We start from the raw sequence: 19,404 nt of genomic DNA, 5'->3' as shown, positions 1-19,404 counted from the left end.
GGAGGATATCCTTGTATCCTTCCACTTAAAGGACTCAGACTATAACAGGCTAAACTCTGGTATGATGAAACCAAGAATGAGCTGTTTGGCCTGAATGCCAAGCGTCATGTCTGGAGGAAACCAGGCACCGCTCATCACCTGGCCAGAACCATCCCTACACTGCCTCATCACCTGGCCAGAACCATCCCTACACTGCCTCATCACCTGGCCAGAACCATCCCTACACTGCTCATCACCTGGCTAGAACCATCCCTACAGTGAAGCATGGTGGTATCATCACCTGGCCAGAACCATCCCTACACTGCCTCATCACCTGGCTAGAACCATCCCTACACCGCTCATCACCTGGCCAGAACCATGCCTACACTGCTCATCACCTGGCCAGAACCATCCCTACACTGCTCATCAACATGCCAATACCATCCCTACACCGCTCATCACCTGGCCAGTACCATCCCTACACTGCTCATCACCTGGCCAGAACCATCCCTACACTGCTCATCACCTGGCCAGAACCATCCCTACACTGCTCATCACCTGGCCAGAACCATCCCTACACCGCTCATCACCTGGCCAGTACCATCCCTACACTGCTCATCACCTGGCCAGAACCATCCCTACACTGCTCATCACCTGGCCAGAACCATCCCTACACCGCTCATCACCTGGCCAGTACCATCCCTACACCGCTCATCACCTGGCCAGTACCATCCCTACACCGCTCATCACCTGGCCAGAACCATCCCTACAGTGAAGCAAGATGGTGGCAGCAACATGCTGTGGAGATGTTTTTCAGCGGCAGGGACTAGACTAGTCAGGATTGAGGGAAAGATGCACGCAGCAAATGTAGAGAGAGATCCTTGAAAACCTACTCTAGAGGTTCACTTTCCAACAGGACAACAACCCTAAGCACACAGTCAAGATAAAAGTTGCTTCAGGACAAATCTGAGTGTCCTTGAGTGACCCAGCAAGAGCCCGATTGTAGAAAGATCTGGATCTGTGCACCGACGCTCCCCATCCAACCTGATGGAGCTTAAGAGGATCTACAAAGAAGAATGGGATTAACTGCCCAAAAATAGCTGTGCCAAGCTTGTAGCATTGTACTCAAGAAGAGGTTGTATTTGCTGGCAAAGGTGCTTCAACAAAGTATTGAGTTAAGGGTGTGAATACATATATGCACATGTAATAATTGTGTGTTAATTTTTAGCCAGAGTTCAGACTGCCAGAGATGAGGTAGGGTAGCACATTTATTGACCGCAAGATGGCGCCAACGTTCAAACTTGATCTGCAGAACGCGTGACGCTCAATCGTGTTCAACGTGTGTTCTGTGTAGATCAGACATCCTGTAGCTGACGGGATATATGAGCCTAATCAAGCTATGATTTATAAGATGTGGTGTTATCACAGTTTAGATAACACAACGTAACGCAAATAACAACTGCATAAGCAGAGTGTGCGACAGTTTTTTATGATCACAACAAAATACCTACCTTACCTACCTTACCTGTCTGCAACCCACAATGTTTGTAGCCTACAGTGTAAAGTTATTGTAAGGTAGGTTATAACAGTGGGAATCACCCTGGTGTTGATCATCCGGCTGTTTCCTTTAAAAGGGGCAGAATAGACCTACCTTTTAGCTCCCAGGCAGACGAACGCAAGGCAAGGCAAGGCAAGTTTATTTATAGAGCACATTTCAGCCACAGGGCAATTCAAGGTGCTTTACATGAGACATTAAAAAGCATTAAAACAAAAAGCAAGACATTATAGACATTTAAAACAAAAGGCAGGACAAATTAAAAGCATTAAAACAAAAAGCAAGTCATTGCAAGTCAACGCGGCTATTTACAGTCCTGTCAGTCGTGATTGTTGATTGGACTTTGAACATCAAAGTCCTTCCTTGAGAGGTCCATGTTTCACAACTGATCCGGAAGGTACAGTATGCCGATGGCCTGAGGACAAACGCCTCCCCTCCCTCCCTCCCATCACCTGAGGACAAACGCCTCATCTCTCTCCCATCACCTTTGACCTCTGATGGCTTGGAGACTGACCCGTGTAGCTCCGTTGGGAGCCTCCTCGCCCTCCCGCTCCCTCCACTTAGGACTAATGACAGGGCCAGAGAGGAGTTCAGGTCTGGTTCACAGGTGGTTCAGAGACCGACGGAAGACATCAAACACAAGCAGACAAGCAGCGGGGGGTCCGGTGCGTGTTTAGGCTCATACCGAGAGGTGGGAAGGGGTGAACCCAACCCACAGAAAGAGAGAGTGATGTGAGGAGGGAGAGAGTCCCGCAGGATGTGGGACATGTACAGGAAGCGCAAGAAGACTCTCTTTCTTGATTCCTTTCACACCCAACCATGCATTTACCCTTCTTACGTCAGCCCGGCGGGGAGCAGGGGTGAAGAACAATCTGTCTGAAATACTAAACCCACATGACCAGCGGGGGAAGGCAATGAAACGGGGAGGGAAATATATTGAGAGAGAAAGGGGGGGTTATTCCGAGAAGCAAGGGTGGAGTCCCGAGGCTACCATGACACATTATAACCTCTACGACATTACGTCCTGCCTATGCCACACCCCCTTGTCCACATGAGACATTTAGGCCTAGCTCATCCATATATGACGCCATGGCACCACCCAAGCCACGTGATGATGCCGCCCACGAAAACAAAAGCATCTTCACCCAAAGTCTAACAACTTGTCAAAGCAAATTCTTATATTTCAATACGGATTGTAAGATATCGGATACGAAATGGAAGGTAAATGTGAATTCATCCTCAACCCCTTCTAGACTCTTCTCTTGGTCTTGGCTAGAGGGTGGAGGTGAGATAAGACTGGTAATAAACATTTAGTATGCCTAATGACGTAAATCGTGCGTAAGTATGGCTGTATTACAGTAGATCAACATATGGATATCAATGCTGATAGCTCAGATTATGTTTTTGAGTGACGGTTATCATTTACAACATGATGGGAAACTGCCTCACCCCCTATACCCTGTACCTGGCAGCACATTATAACTACACTATATGGATAAAAGTATTTGGACACCAAGAAACTGGATCCGATAATATGTCCATGTCTGTTGGGTCAGAGGACGAGACAATGTGAGTTGTGAAATGGGACATTTAAAGTTTGAATAACATTGTTTAACAATGTTGGTTTTTATCACGTTGGATAAAGAATGAAGCTTCAACCTTATTCACACTGTCCTGGTCAGAACCATAGGTCCAGACCACCTCTATTCACACTGCTGTCCTGGTCAGAACCATAGGTCCAGACCATCTGTATTCACACTACTGTCCTGGTCAGAACCATAGGTCCAGACCATCTCAATTCACACTACTGTCCTGGTCAGAACCATAGGTCCAGACCATCTCTATTCACACTACTGTCCTGGTCAGAACCATAGGTCCAGACCACCTTATTCACACTACTGTCCTGGTCAGAACCATAGGTCCAGACCATCTCTTTTCACATTGCCCTCCCTCACCAGCACAGTTTCAGGATACACCATGTATGCTAGAACTAGGGCGATGCAGAACCAGGCCGACACAGAACTATGAAGCTCAGCTCGGCTGTAGTTTGAAAATGGCATCTTTGTACTGGTTGTGTCCCCCCCCCCCTCTCTCTCTCTGTCCCTTCTTCCTCCCAGAGCGACATCTGTCAGACTGGATGGTGCCCCACTCTGAGCCCCGCCTTATCCCAAACCATGCCCTCAATTGTGTTCCCTGCTCCTCCCTTTGAAGTTACACTGTTGTCTTTCAATTAAAAATGTAATGAAATGAAAAAGAAATGTTCTCCAATGTAACAGGGTCCATAAAATCCACATCACAGGAACAACAAGCCTTATCCCAAACCATGCCCTCACTTGTGTTCCCTGCTCCTCCCTTTGAAGTTACACTCTTGTCTTTCAATTAAAAATGAAATGAAATGAAAAAGAAATGTTCTCCAATGTAACAGGGTCCATAAAATCCACATCACAGGAACAACAAGTGACTAGTCGAGGTTGGGGTCTGATGTGACGTGTGTCAGAGGGTGTGTGTGGTGTTGGGGAGACATGTGGTACAGCGTCTGACTTCATAGCCACATCTGTGTCTGATTCATAGTGTGCTGGCTGGCCCCGGAGTGGCCCCATTACGCCCGGGGAAATGGAGGGGAGCTAAGGGGAATGTGTGTGTGTGTGTGTGTGTGTGTATAAGTGGGCCACATTCTACCTAGAGTATCCATATAACCCAGTTTCAGCCATGCCATGATAAAGCTGTGGCAGGGTCTACCACAGAGAAGCAGAACCCCCCCCAGGCCCCCAGATTTACAGGCCCACCGGCCCCCCAGGGCCAGCACACTACCGGGCCTCACATCAAGCCAGTGACCAGGTTACTATCAACCTCGGATCTGGATGGAATCTCTTCTGACAATTCCAGACATCAAGAGTGAAATCGCCCACCCACTCTGTCATTCTACATTCACAGTGTAATGTGTGATAGTAGTTAATCTCAGGGGGTGGTTACCAGAATCTTTACTGTAATATGCAGCCAGAAAATGAACCTGAGGAAATTGATATTGACCAAGGTACAATTTGATAGGGTAAATATACAAGTAGATACAGATAAACTATTCTGTTTACATAGGGCTATTTATCTATCTTCCTACACAGAAGTATATCAATGATTAACAATGTCAAGATTAAAATGAAGAGTTTGCGGTTTAACACATACACATTCCTGTGAATGCCAGGTGCAATTGCTGAGAAAGATTATCGTGATGATGAGGCACAGCGGCGAAGCTATCTGTCACCTCATCCACTCTGAACGCTGGACAGATCGTTTCAGATCACCATAGTGATTAAGGAAACTTTGATCTCTGAGGTGGAATCTGATTGGATAAAGCAGGGATGGTGAACACATTAGAAACCTGCCAATCCTGTGGAGCGGAATGCAGCCTCAGAGATGGGATCATGGTGATGCTGTTCCATGTACCTGTGGAAAAGCTGGTCTGCATGGTGACTATGTAGGGGGTAGAGAGGCGTGTGACTTGGCCAGACTCATGCACATTCCTCCTCAGTGAGACCGACATGATGCAGTCAGACAGGCCGTGCTAGCACTCACTCTTCTAGAGTACTTCTCTACTATTTCACAGGATTTCTCTCACTCTCCCTGCATCTATCTCCTTTTCTCTTCACAAAGCATTTCATCTTTCATGCCGCTGTGTTTCAGATCTTTCTATTTGTCCATTCTCCCCACCAATACTGGCTGGGCAACATGTGAATGCTTCAAAAGGGGAAGAAGGAAGGAGTTAGGCTCCTGCAGATAGTAAAAGTAGTTTGCATATGGTTTCATCACATTTTAGTAAGAGGCCACTCTATAACAACCAGACTGACACTGTAATAGCCCAGTAGTGTAGACTAAACATTCAGCTTACATAGAATAACACCTTTGATTTGTTGATGTGAGCTAAGCACTTGGCTAGATCACTTTTTGGCCGGCTTGCAATTAGCCTATCTGTTACCCTGGGTTAAAGCTGATTTCAACTGTATGCATATACAGTGTATCCAAGTTTATTTCATTATAATTGTCCTTGTTTGATATAAGATGCAGGCAGTAGTATCCAAGTTTATTTCATTATAATTGTTCTTGTTTGATATAAGATGCAGGCAGTAGTATCCAAGTTTATTTCATTATAATTGTTCTTGTTTGATATAAGATGCAGGCAGTAGTATCCAAGTTTATTTCATGATAATTGTTCTTGTTTGGTATAAGATGCAGGCAGTAGTATCCAAGTTTATTTCATTATAATTGTTCTTGTTTGATAGAAGATGCAGGCAGTAGTATCCAAGTTTATTTCATTATAATTGTTCTTGTTTGATATAAGATGCAGGCAGTAGTATCCAAGTTTATTTCATTATAATTGTTCTTGTTTGATATAAGATGCAGGCAGTAGTATCCAAGTTTATTTCATTATAATTGTTCTTGTTTGATATAAGATGCAGGCAGTAGTATCCAAGGTTATTTCATTATAATTGTTTTATTTATTATTATTTTTCATTATAATTATTGATATAAGATGCAGGCAGTAGTATCCAAGTTTATTTCATTATAATTGTTTTATTTATTATTATTTTTCATTATAATTATTGATATAAGATGCAGGCAGTAGGCTCACAGACAAACAGCTGGAGCCCAAGTAGGGGCGTGGTATCAATGGTTGCCTAGAGACGGGGGCGGAGCCGTCCCTCACGGAAATGGGCTTTAAATAAGTGCGAGTGAAGAGTTTTACAGTAGTACGCTTGGATTTTAACACAGGAACAACTGTACTTACTGGACAACTATCATCCAATATTACAAAGAACAGTATCCATTAAGGAAAACACAAGCAGAGACATGTGTGGTAAGGACGGAGAGATGTTTTATAATGCGTCATGGGCATGTTTGTGTAGTTTATAGCCTAGTTTATAACCGGGGATTCATTTGACAGTTGTCTTCTAGGAAGTTGAGCATTGAGACTTTAGTTTTTAATCTGTCTGTTAAAGTGGGTTGTGTTTTGTCCGACATTGACAAGTAGGTGTCAATGATGTGCGTGTATTTTAGCCCATTTTTCATAACCTAGGGGCAATTTCGCCTACTTCAGGCTTAAGTCAATAACAGCTTATATTAATAGCCTAAAGGGCACACTAAACCCAGATTATTGAACTACGGTGGCTTTTAAAGCGCGTTTCCATTTCTCTGCACTCTGATCTGGGAGTTTGAGTTATTTAACCAGACAAGAGGAAGGGGCCACTGCTGCCCTGCTACGTGTCAGTGTCGCTTGGGCCTGTGACAGGTTTGACAACATTGTACAATGGTATGCAACATACAGTAGGACCTGGGTAAAGGGTGTGCTGGCATAGTCTACCAAATCAACTATGAGATCAACAATATGCAAATTGTAGCCATGCATGGTCGTTGTCTTAACCATTAGGCAGAATTTAGCCTGTACATCTTAAAAGAAGAATCCACTAAAAATAAATATGCCTAAATAAATACTGAATGCTGTTCTGAATCGGACTATTCAGCTCCAAAAGGTGCAGTTTTCTGAGCTGGAAAGTGTTCTCTAACCCCTTTTCATAGTGTTCTTGTAGGCTATTGTTGCAAACGAGTTTTTTAGATTGTAGATCCTATTCAAGTCTCCAACGCGTAAAGTTTACCATGGGCAGGTCGAGTGGCAGCCAGGGCGAACACTGTGCGCAATGTGTGCCTCTCAATGGCCACCTGTGTGTCTCTGAAAACCACCATCTCCAAACTGGGAACTTTCCTTCACTGCGCAAAGGCCTACAAACTAGCCCTGGCCTGTAGAGCTTAGTGGGCTATTAGACTTTAACCAGAACCTTGCAATCTATGAGTGGGCTATGGGCTATTAATACTGCACTGGAAATGTAATTAAGGGGTTGTTTATGCATGATGTTAGTGATGTTTATTCATGCTGTTAAAGTAGATTGATGCTGACGAGTAGCCTGGTTTAAGCCTAGACCCTTCCCCTCAGAAGCTATAAATAGCTGATTAATTATTCACAAACTTTAAAAGAGATGATTTTCAGTAATGCCAGTTATACCTGTTTATGTCAGCACACCCATGGCTTATTACATTACATTCATCATTTAGCTGACACTTTTATCCAAAGCTACTTGGTGAATTAGCCCACTACTACTTGTCAGAACTCACAAGTGCATCTCCTTTCAAAAACAAGTGACTAAGAGCATAATCTAGCGCTGAAGACAAAGTCAACACTAGCAAGCTAAAACTAGAGAGGTCCTTAAGAGGGAGGATGCTGCCTGCTAGTACTTCTTGAAGAGGTGAGTTTTGAGCCTGCAGCAAAAGATGGGCAGCTCACATTCTTATTATTCATTACAGTCTTACAGTTAACAGTACTAGTTCTGATACCTGTTAGAGCACAATCACTAAGTAAAACCTATGTCTCTTTTCACTGCCCTTCCATGATAGCTCTCTTCTATACAGTTATAGTGTGTGTGTGCCCCCATGTGCTTGGCTGCTGTAGGTAGTGCTATTACTAATTATCACTAATTTGCCATTTAGTCGTCCCTAATTACCAAATTAAAAATGGTCCTGGTCACTGTCTGGGTGGGACGGGACCCCTGCCTGTACCTGTGTCAAATATGAGTGCTGTCAGGCCAATGGTGTCCAAGGAAAATGGAAATATAAGAGATACTGACAGAAACCAGGAAGGCTGTGGCTCCGGACGTAGAGCGGCTCGTCAGACGATCGTAGGGTCGACGGTTTGAATCCCGGCTCCTCCTATCCACGTGTTGAAGTGTCCTTAGGCAAGACACTGAACCCCAAATTGCTTCCAATGAGCAGGTTAGCACCTTGCATGGCAGCTGCCGCCATTGGTGTGTGAATGTGTGGGTGACTGGATGAATGAGAGGCCCTTGTAAAGCGCTTTGGATAAAAGCGCTAATACCTATAAGTACATTTACCATTTACAGTCCATTTACCATTTTACCATTTGCTCATAATGTGTTCGATATGGGTGTCATGTTACCAAACATAAGAAAAGAAGACTATCAATAAAAGCACACCATGTTATTGGTCTACTGAGTCTGTTTCCCTATCTAGGCTCTCTCTAACTCAGGCCCTTCCGTGTTTGATGCCCCCCCGTTCTCTCTCTCCTCTCAGGGATCTTTGCCTACCTAAATTACCAAGTGCCTCGCACCAGGAAGGAGGTATTTGAGATACTGGTGAAGGGTCTGCAGCGGCTGGAATACAGAGGGTATGATTCAGCAGGTAAGACTCACATGCGCGTACACACACACACACGGGCACGCATGCACGGCCATACATGAGCACGTACTCCACACACACACACACACACACACACACATACGCATGCATGCACCTACTGTATGCACAGTGTGGAGGGGGGGGGTGTAGCTGTTATACTATTGATAGATCTGTATGTTTTTCATATTTATAGCATTTTGGAGGGAGGAAGGAGGATGAATGTTTACCTGACTAATGCCATACTAGATTACAAAGGGATGGGGGAGAGAGAGAGAGAGAGAGAGAGAGAGACTCGAGAACTGGCCAAATGGTCTGATGAGAACACACCCAGAGTTGAGGCCAGGTGCTGTGGTCATCTCTTCAACATTGACGACATGACCTGAAGAGAACAGCAGTGTGTTTTGCATGGAGTAGAATAGTATGTGACTATAGTGACCTCATTTTTAGTCTTGGGCTTTGCTAGTGAAGTATACGTTCTAACAGTTTCTGGGCCAGTCAGAGACCGTGTTCTGACTGCGGTTCTGTCCCTAGTAGAACCTAGTCCCTGATTGGTTCCCTTGGTTGATGTGTGAAAATGAAATACAGGTCACTGGCAAAACAGTCCCCCGAAGCAGCGAACACTAACGTTAACGTTAGTAGAATCAGTCTGGAGCTCAGTCTGGCATTCCCCCTATCTCAAACGATTATGATCAGATTACATTTTAACTGGGCCAGTCAGAGACTGTGTTCTGACTGCTGTTCTGCCCCCAGTAGAACCTAGCTCCTGATTGGTTCCCTTAGTTTGTGTGTGAAAATGAAATACAGGCCACTGGCAAAACAGTCCCCCGAAGCAACGTTAACGCTAGTAGAATATAAACACAGCCATACATGTAGTTATTGCACTCAATAATAACAATTTAACAAGGAAAACAGTAGGCATGGAGTTTCTCGGAGGAAAATACTTTTTCGTCGTTCTTCCGACTAGATTTGGCAAAACGTTTTGTTACACTGAAGTGAGTTAGTCTGTTAAGGCAAGTACTCTCACAATAATGGTTCGAGATAGGGGGAAGGCCAGGCTGATCTGTGGAGAGAAACAGAATGTTAGCTCGCTAGATCAGGACGGTCTCATGTGGCTACTACAGCCCTCCGGCCAACCATACCTTCCACCTCTCAAACATGAAGCATTGCACTGGCATGCCTCCAATATTCCTGAATACATACAGACACACACCCAGACACACACACACACACACACACAAAACAAACACATGCACACGCACACATACACATCTCCATGTTTGTTCGTCCTGCTCAGCAGGATGGAGACATGACTCTAAGAGCTCCTTTCATTATGCCGTTAAACCCCATATGCTGCTCCACTCCACACACGCTCGCACGCACTCACACACACACACACACACACACACACACACACACACACACACACACACACACACACACACACACACACACACACACTCACACACACACACACACACACACACACACACGCCCTCTCATGACTCGTAACACTGTGTGTGTGCTGGTTTATATGCACAGTAATCTTTCCCCCACATGCTTCCATTGCCCTGGCTACTCCTCTCTAAACGACTCACTTCAGGGGACGACATTATCACATATTAGAAGGTCGCAATAACTAGACAATAATTGAGGAATCAATTAAACGCTTCCAGTTTTCATTCAGTTTACTGTGGGTCAAGTCACAACCGGATTCGCTGTTGTTGTGTCAGAGGTATAGAAGCCCTTTATTTTATATTTTTATATATAAAATAATAAATAATAATATATTTTTTTTTTAATATATTTTATTTAATATTTCAGTTGAAGTTCACTCACTGCATCTTGTCCCACAGTTATTTGGAGTCACATCTCAATCAAACTTGATTATTTTTATTTTTTATTTTTTTCAGGCATAGCCGTGGACGGCCCCAGGAAGAGCACAACAGACAAGAATGACAGCTGCATCTGTCTCATCAAGAAGAGAGGGAAGGTCAAGGCCCTGGATGAAGAACTCTACAGTAGGTACCTTTCATTAACTCTGACAGACTGGATGGAGAACTCTACAATAGGTACCTTTCATTAACTCTGACAGACTGACTGCTTGAAAGCTTTCTGGCTGACTGGCCTAGCTACAGTAGCTGGCTGGCCAACTGACTGGATGACTGACTGGCCTAGCTACAGTAGCTGGCTGGCCAACTGACTGGATGACTGACTGACGGGTTGGTTGGCTGGCTGGGTCACGAAAGCCCTTTACACACCACAATGATACTATGTATACATTTCCCTATTTACAAAGACACATGGGGTGGGAGAACTGAATTTTAACTTGATTTAATTGAAAAAGCAAATTTGCAACTGTTATGTTGAATGTTATTGAACAAGCTTTTTGACTAGAATGACTATGAATAACAAACCTGACAAAACAAGTTTCTGAAGTCAAGATGCACGTAACTCAAATACTCGGTCTTTTTTTTTTTTTTTTTTTAAACAAGCCTTACTACTAATTAAATGGATGTCACTTGGAAAACTGTTCCATGCCATCACAGCCCTGTAATAGTGTTTTTCACAGTTTGTTCTAGGTAGTCATCTGCCCTCTGCTGGCCGCTCTGGTAGCATGCGTGTGTATTTGAACAATACAGTATTTTATTGTCTTAAACATGAATTCAGGTGTCGGGGTGTGAATGACCTTATGAAAGAAAACAAGCAAATTGGCTGCACACCTTTTATCCACACTCAGTCATTTAAGTTTCACATGCATTTCAGCCACATTAGCCCCAGATGAGCAGCACAGTCGAGCTACTTTATACTTTACTTTTTGTTCTTTGTTTTGTAACTTCATGAGTAGGCTTTTAGAGGCAGATGGCCGCCACACCCTGAGCAATAATCCAGATGACAGAACCAATGAGCAAACAATTTGATTTCGCAAAGATGATGGAAGAAATGGTGCACATTTTCTCACCACAGCTACTGCTACACCCATTCTGCAAACAATATCAATATGGTCGGACCAAGACAGAGTACTGTCAAGCCAGAGTCCCAATAGCTTGATTTTCTTTACTTGTGGAATAACTTCACCCTCAATGACAAGATTTGACTTAGGATCTTGGGCTAGCTTATGCTTAGAGCCAAATATCATGGTAACCTTTTTTGATGTGTTCAGCACAAGTTTATTTACCTTAATCCTATTGTATATGATGCTAATCTCCTTAGTCAAAACCTGGTTGAGCTCAAAACGTGGGAGCGGCATAATGAAGAGTAGAATCCTCCGTGTACATCGTCAGGGATGCTTCCCTAATAGCAGATGGAAAATCATTTGTGAATATGGAATAAAGGAGCGGGGGCCAAGGCAGCTCCCCTGTGGAACACCGCAGTTTAAATCTACTGTTTGATAGAGCGCCATTAAAATAACATCTCTGTGACCTGGATGACAGGTAGCTCCATTTTCACATCCATGAAAATGTAATTCTGTGTACTACCCTGTTTTAAAAAAAAAAAAATTTAAGTTATGGTGCTGAGGTGTGGTGAAACACCAACAATTTTTTATCTTAACATTATTTCATTAAAGAGGGCATATGACTTTGGCATAGGGGTCAGGTGAGGACGTTACACTGGCGCCTGAAATTCCTAGTCTTTCGCCAGACTGACCTACCTGGTGATGTAACGGCTTCTGTTCACAACACAGCCTTCCCGCCAGTTTCCAGGGAATTTCCTATACTAGGCCTTGACACGGGAAATTTCCTGTGAAATCCTGTTCATACATGCCCCTTAACAGGTCAATTCCCTAGAATTGAACGGGAAAGCTTATATGTGTGAATGGCGTTTAACCGATTGGCTAGCTGGCTAAATATTGATTCCCAACGCCGTGTATTCATGTTATTGATTAGTTATCGCTTTGGTGTTTGGTGATCAGAGAAAGACTGCATGGATCTGGAGGAGGAGCTGGACACACACTTCGGCATCGCACACACACGCTGGGCCACGCACGGAGAGCCCAGCGCCGTCAACAGCCACCCGCACCGCTCCGACAAGGACAACGGTAAATAACACACACACACACGCGCACACACACACACACACACACACACACACACGCTGGGCCACGCATGGAGAGCCCAGCGCCGTCAACAGCCACCCGCACCGATCCGACAAGGACAACGGTAAATAACACACACGCACACACACACACACACACACACACACACACACACACACATTAGGGCTGTGCAATAAAATCAATATAGCAATACATCGTAATATTTTTTTTACACAATACCATATTGATTTTCCATGGTACAGTATCGATACATAATATATTTATAAATATTATATATATAATGACTGAGAGGCTGAATTTCCATGACTTATAATGAACAGAAAAACTGTTGACGAGCAGGAAGGGGATAAATGGGTAACCATAACAATCACTACGGGAAATGCGAACAATACTGCATGGAAAATATTACATTTTGATAAATGGTAAGACTTTCCACATCTGAAATAGACTTTTATATATTTATTTTTTTTCTTATTTTTTTTTGCACAAGGAAAATACACAGAACAAGACAGGGCATAGATACAGCGATAGATACAGTATATAAATAAAATGAAGGATCTAATTCAGTCATTGATCTATAATGAATGTTTTAAAGGTCCTTGTTCCCTCCGCCCTCAGGATCACCTCCAGGGCGGGATGGAGGGGGGGGATGGAGAACATTTTCAGTAAATTCTGTAAATATCGAGCATCGCAATGTATTGCAGTATGTATCGTATCATATAGCAGCGTATGGGGATATAATCATATCGTCACCCATCTATCGCGATATGTACCGTATCGTCAGGTCCTTGCCAACAATACCCAGCCCTAACACGCCATCACATACACGAGACACACGCATGCAACCACACACACACGCACACAAACACACACACAAACACACACATACTTACTCCCCAGTACAAACCGTACACACCCACCTCTTTATTATTGCCCTATTACAAAATATTTCGAAGTGCAGAGGAAGGGTGTGTCGGTCATGTGACTTGGCTTTTGTTTCAGTCAACTTATTTACCACATGTCCCTCCTCCTGGGGTACAGAGGCCGTCTAATGTCATGTCCTCTGGCAGAGACACTCCTCGGCTGCTTTCCCAGACACTGATCAGGCCTCGTCTACAACTATGAGGGCTTTTCAGTAGAGAATCTCCAGGCTGCAGTGTCGGCGTTCTATTGATTTTGTGTTCTGATCGGTGTCATCGCGCTAACACTTCAGTCATTGTTGTGACAGCCGGATACTAGCCCTACCGCCCGAGAGACACCCCCTCAGAGGGCGTGCTCTCGAGAGAACATGTACAAAATCATTTCCATGCCAAGCTAGCAACAGAGTCAACACATGGTGATAAATGACATTAATAATGGGTTGGAACTCTGCTGACTCTTTGATGACATTGTTTCGTTAGTATCCCATTGCCTTCTCTCTCTATTTACTCACTCTTTCTTCTCAGAGTTCGTTGTCGTCCACAATGGCATCATCACCAACTACAAAGAGTTAAAGAAGTACCTGGTAAGCCCCACCTTCCGCAATGTTCTCCTCATTCTCCCAGTGCCTCTGTTCCATACTTCCATTCACTCCCGTATGAGTAAGTGTGGAGGGTTTCAACTATACATACAGTGTTCCTCCTACATCACAGTACAGTAGACAAAAGTACTACATCATACTTCAGTTCTGGGGAGTGTACATTGCACTTGTTCTCCTATTTACTCCTCCTGAATAAGTGACGTTTCCCCATTCAGCGCTGAGCTGTGCGTGTGATGTATAGGAAACCCAGCCTGGTCTAGGCCCCACCCGGAAGGTAAAGATTGTACATGTGCTATGCGTGTAGATATCACCCCTGACTCCGCGTACACTCTTAAGAAAAGGGTGCTACACAGAACCCTTTGCAACAGTAGGAGAACCCTTTGAAAGAGGATCTCTCCCCTCCCTGGCTCGTCCCTGGAGGATCTCTCCCCTCCCTGGCTAGTCTCTCCCCTCCCTGGCTAGTCCCTTAAGGATCTCTCCCCTCCCTGGCTCGTCCCTGGAGGATCTCTCCCCTCCCTGGCTAGTCTCTCCCCTCCCTGGCTAGTCTCTCCCCTCCCTGGCTCGTCCCTGGAGGATCTCTCCCCTCCCTGGCTCGTCCCTGGAGGATCTCTCCCCTCCCTGGCTTGTCTCTCCCCTCCCTGGAGGATCACGTTCCTGACCTCCATACTGTGGTGTTGCATGACAAACTGTCATTCTTCCCTCAGGAAATAGAAACGGAATTGAATTGTTATGGGAGTGATGATGTATCTGGGTGGACAAAATACCAGTGTGATGTCACAAATATCAAATAACTCTACTTCTTGGTTCATGAAAGAAAAATAAAGTAGGCACGGTTATTCGATATCTCCAACATCACATTGGTATTTGGTCCTTCAGGTTTTGCAATTCCATTGACAGCAGGTTAGTGGGACATTGGACAGGAACAACTGGTTCAACCTGGTCCCCCAGTCTGGAGTCAAGTGCCAGAAAACATGCAGAGGGGCGGAGCCAACGCGTTAGCCTATCTTTCAAACCCAGCTGCGTTTGAACATTATTTCATCGGGAGCGTATATTGTGAGCGTATAATTGTGACCGAATGAACTCATTTTGATAATACACTTTGCCGTTTGTGTAATAAGAGCCCCAGTGAAGTGAGAGTGAACATGGAAGAAAGTCAATTAGTGTAAAAGTAAATTGCACCTTGTGTACCAGATAGGACAGCTCTCTGGAGTGCACGACCCCTCCCAGATGGTAGGTCAGGGGTCAGCGAGGAGGGGACCACGCAACGGACAGATTTACCTACTAGGAGTTGTTGAAAGGTATACGAATACCAATCAGCAGGACTAATGATCAATCTAAACAGGACACAGCAAACATACACCGATACCGTGCTCTGACTAACAAAGAATGCCACTGCCTAACGAAGAGGCGGAGCGGGAGAATTTAAATAGCACGCACGCCCCTCTGATAGGGCAACGGATGAACAGGTAGGACGATGCCATTGGAGGACCGGAACCAGTTGGGCAGATAATAGGAGGGCTGCAAACAATGATTGACAGGGGCAGGGAACCAATCCTGGGAGACGAAAGAAAAGGGAGATCAGAAAACACAGGACACAACAGAAGTAAGCCTATAAAAAATAATGTGCAACGTAACAGTTACAGTAGCGATACTTGAAAAGTGAAAATCTACTGTCAGCGACCAATCGGAGGCCAGATCAGCCTCTCAGCACAGCGCACGATCTGCGCGGGCCAATCAGCATCCGACCGGATTTTCATTGGGGTCCACGAATAATTAGTAACCCGGTTTTAAGATGAGCTCCCTCTTCCTCTCCCTCAGATCTCTAAGGGCTACGAGTTTGAGTCAGAGACCGACACGGAGGTCATCCCGAAACTGATCAAATACGTCTACGATAACCGGGAGAGCGACGACGTGTCCTTCTCTACGCTGGTGGAGAGGGTCATTCAGCAGCTGGTGAGTGTGAATCACACGTACGTGCACTCACACACACACGCACACACACAACTATTCACACACGCCGTGAATTCACACGCAAACATTGGCACTCACACGCACACACACACACACACACACACACACACACACAATCATGTTGTTGTGTAGCTTTGTGCCAGCGAGCGAAAAGTTCACCGAGTTTGATTTATATTCTGGTACAGTATGACCCCCCCCTCACCCACTCCTCCTTCTTCCCATCCTCTCTCACTCCTTCCCCTCCTCCTCTCTCACCCCTCCCCTCCTCCTCTCTCACCCCTCCCCCTCCTCCTCTCTCACCCCTCCCCTCCTCGTCTCTCACCCCTTCCCCTCCTCCTCTCTCACCCCTCCCCTCCTCCTCTCTCACCCCTCCCCCTCCTCCTCTCTCACCCCTCCCCCTCCTCGTCTCTCACCCCTCCCCTCCTCCTCTCTCACCCCTCCCCCTCCTCCTCTCTCACCCCTCCCCTCCTCCTCTCTCACCCCTTCCTCTCCTCCTCTCTCACCCCTCCCCTCCTCCTCTCTCACCCCCCCCCCTCCTCCTCTCTCACCCTTCCCCTCCTCCTCTCTCTCCCCTCCCCTCCTCCTCTCTCACCCCTTCCCCTCCTCCTCTCTCACCCCTTCCCCTCCTCCTCTCTCACCCCTCCCCTCCTCCTCTCTCACCCCTTCCCCTCCTCCTCTCTCACCCCTCCCCTCCTCCTCTCTCACCCCTCCCCCTCCTCCTCTCTCACCCCTCCCCCTCCTCCTCTCTCACCCCTCCCCCTCCTCCTCTCTCACCCCTCCCCTCCTCCTCTCTCACCCCTCCCCCTCCTCCTCTCTCACCCCTTCCCCTCCTCCTCTCTCACCCCTTCCCCTCCTCCTCTCTCACCCCTTCCCCTCCTCCTCTCTCACCCCTCCCCTCCTCCTCTCTCACCCCTCCCCCTCCTCCTCTCTCACCCCTCCCCCTCCTCCTCTCTCACCCCTTCCCCTCCTCCTCTCTCACCCCTTCCTCTCCTCCTCTCTCACCCCTCCCCTCCTCCTCTCTCACCCCTCCCCCTCCTCCTCTCTCACCCCTTCCTCTCCTCCTCTCTCACCCCTTCCCCTCCTCCTCTCTCACCCTTTCCTCTCCTGCTCTCTCACCCCTCCCCCTCCTCCTCTCTCACTCCTCCCCCTCCTCCTCTCTCACCCCTCCCCCTCCTCCTCTCTCACTCCTCCCCCTCCTCTGTCCTCTCCCGGGCCCCTCGTGTGACGTGACTCAACTTTCCATCTCATTAAAAGTGTTACTTCATCACAAAACAGTCCCCATGGCAACGTCCCTAAAGCCGCACATCCTCAGTGACGTCATCGTTGCGCTCCGCCTGGCGCACGGGTTCGAGGAACACTCACTGCTTCACGCTCACCCTTTCACACATTCACCGCCCCCCTCAATGTCTCTGCTTCTCTCTTTCTCTGTTCCCTCTCTCTCTCTCTCTCTCTCTCTCTCTCTCTCTCTCTCTTCTCTCTCTCTCTCTCTCTCTCTCTCTCTCTTTCTCTCTCTCTCTCTCTCTCTCTCTCTCTGCTCCCTCATAGTCCTGAATGTGGTGGTGTTGGAGAGGTCTCAGGCCCATCTCTCTCTCTCTCTCTGCTCTGGTTCTGGCTGTGTGAACAGCATGGGGTGTGTGTGTGTGTGTGTGTGTGTGTGGGGGGGGGGGGGGGGGGGGGGGTGAGATAGCCTCTCTCTCTGCGTTTGGACTAATAGGAACCAGACCCACAGAACCTTAACTCCACTTACAACCCCCCCCCCCCCCCCGGACTCCCCCAGTTCAACCATCAACCCCCTCGCCCGGTCCCCCCCCCCCCCCCCCCCCCGTGGACCTCCCCAAACTCTCCCGACTCCCTCTCTCCTCTCTCCCAGCCAGCCTGTCTCCTCCTCCATCCTCCCCCCGGGTGAGAGCGCTGTCAGTGTGTTGCAAACCGAGATGGTGTTATACAATAGGACTCTTATTCCTGTGAACCGCCCCCCCCCCACCACCACCGCGACCATCACCACCACCACCCCACGCGAGGGGGGCCGCACAGGAAACATCTGTCCGAAAGGAGCAGAGAATTATCCACGTTTCTGCTTAAGGTCACTGGGAAGTCTGCTTCTCTGGCTCAGCTTCCTCCCTGCTGTTACTCAACTTTCTCGGCAGCGCAGTTGTCAGAATTTGCGATTGTTGTGTAGCAGCGCTGCTTTTTAAAAAATAACATTTTCGTATTTGTCTCTTGTTTTTCCCAGGAGGGGGCTTTCGCCTTGGTGTTCAAAAGCCGCTTTTTTCCTGGAGAGGCTGTGGCTACCAGGTCAGTATGTCTCTCTCTCTCTCTCACGCACACTCGCACACACACACACACACACACACACGTACACACTATTATGAGAACCATGTGTCCAACGACAGATAAGTCACGCAAACCCCCTTGGGATTGACTCACCCTCTCTCTCTTCCTGCCACACTAAAGCAACTAAACGTACACTTAAACCCCGTTGATCACCAGACTGCACGGCGTGCGTGTGTCTCAACCAGGGGCCTCACGGCGTGCGTGTGTCTCAACCAGGGGCCTCTCGCGTGCGTCACGTATTACTGTACGACTGCGAGGCTAGCGTCCAGCGTTTACGGTAACAGGGTAGGATAGCTGTTTTTATATGTGTTTTTGTGTGTGTGACTGTGTGTGTGTGTGTGGTGTGTGTGCTTAGGGGAGTGGTTTGTGTCCAGGTCCCCTCCCTCCAGACGGGGCCTCTACAGGGCTGGACTGAGGCCGTTGGCCCCCGGCCTGCTTCTCCTTTCTCTCGCTGAATCATTACAGCGTCGGCTTAGAGGGAAAACCCCTGGCCAGCAGCGATCGCTATTAATCACTTTACATCTTCTCATATTCCTCCTGATTCCCCCCCGCCCGCCTCGGCAGACTGGGAAGGAGGGTTGGAGAGGAGCGGGGCGAGAGACAGACACGGGACATCATATGCTAACATGTTACCGTTTGATTTAGAGCATTTTATTCTCAAGTTATATCCGTGTTCACAATTGAATGTTTAGTCACTTCCATTTGTTGCCAGATGAAACATGCGTCCGTGCCAATAAAACACACTGAATTGGTTTT

The 19,404-nt window shown here is 46.8% G+C and overlaps 1 protein-coding gene across 3 annotated transcripts in view; it reads left to right on the top strand.

Moving 5' to 3' along the window:
- LOC311326593 (glutamine--fructose-6-phosphate aminotransferase [isomerizing] 2-like) overlaps positions 1-19,404 on the top strand; it is a 42,850-nt gene that overhangs the window by 9,522 nt on the left and 13,924 nt on the right. For 2 of the 3 annotated variants that reach the window (XM_084459523.1, XM_084459522.1), the window contains exons 1-7: positions 6,253-6,383; positions 8,666-8,773; positions 10,681-10,788; positions 12,681-12,806; positions 14,270-14,328; positions 16,162-16,296; positions 18,548-18,609. In XM_084459523.1, coding sequence (XP_084315649.1) covers positions 6,377-6,383; positions 8,666-8,773; positions 10,681-10,788; positions 12,681-12,806; positions 14,270-14,328; positions 16,162-16,296; positions 18,548-18,609 — 605 coding nt within the window. In that variant the 5' untranslated portion in view covers positions 6,253-6,376. Of the gene's footprint in view, positions 1-6,252; positions 6,384-8,665; positions 8,774-10,680; positions 10,789-12,680; positions 12,807-14,269; positions 14,329-16,161; positions 16,297-18,547; positions 18,610-19,404 lie in introns of those variants that run through there. The other variant, XM_084459524.1, reaches the window with a different exon arrangement.

Source organism: Borostomias antarcticus (genome assembly GCF_949987555.1).
Source record: "Borostomias antarcticus genome assembly, chromosome: 28".
Taxonomy (NCBI): Eukaryota; Metazoa; Chordata; class Actinopteri; order Stomiiformes; family Stomiidae; genus Borostomias; species Borostomias antarcticus.
This window is presented reverse-complemented; position numbering and strand designations above follow the sequence as displayed.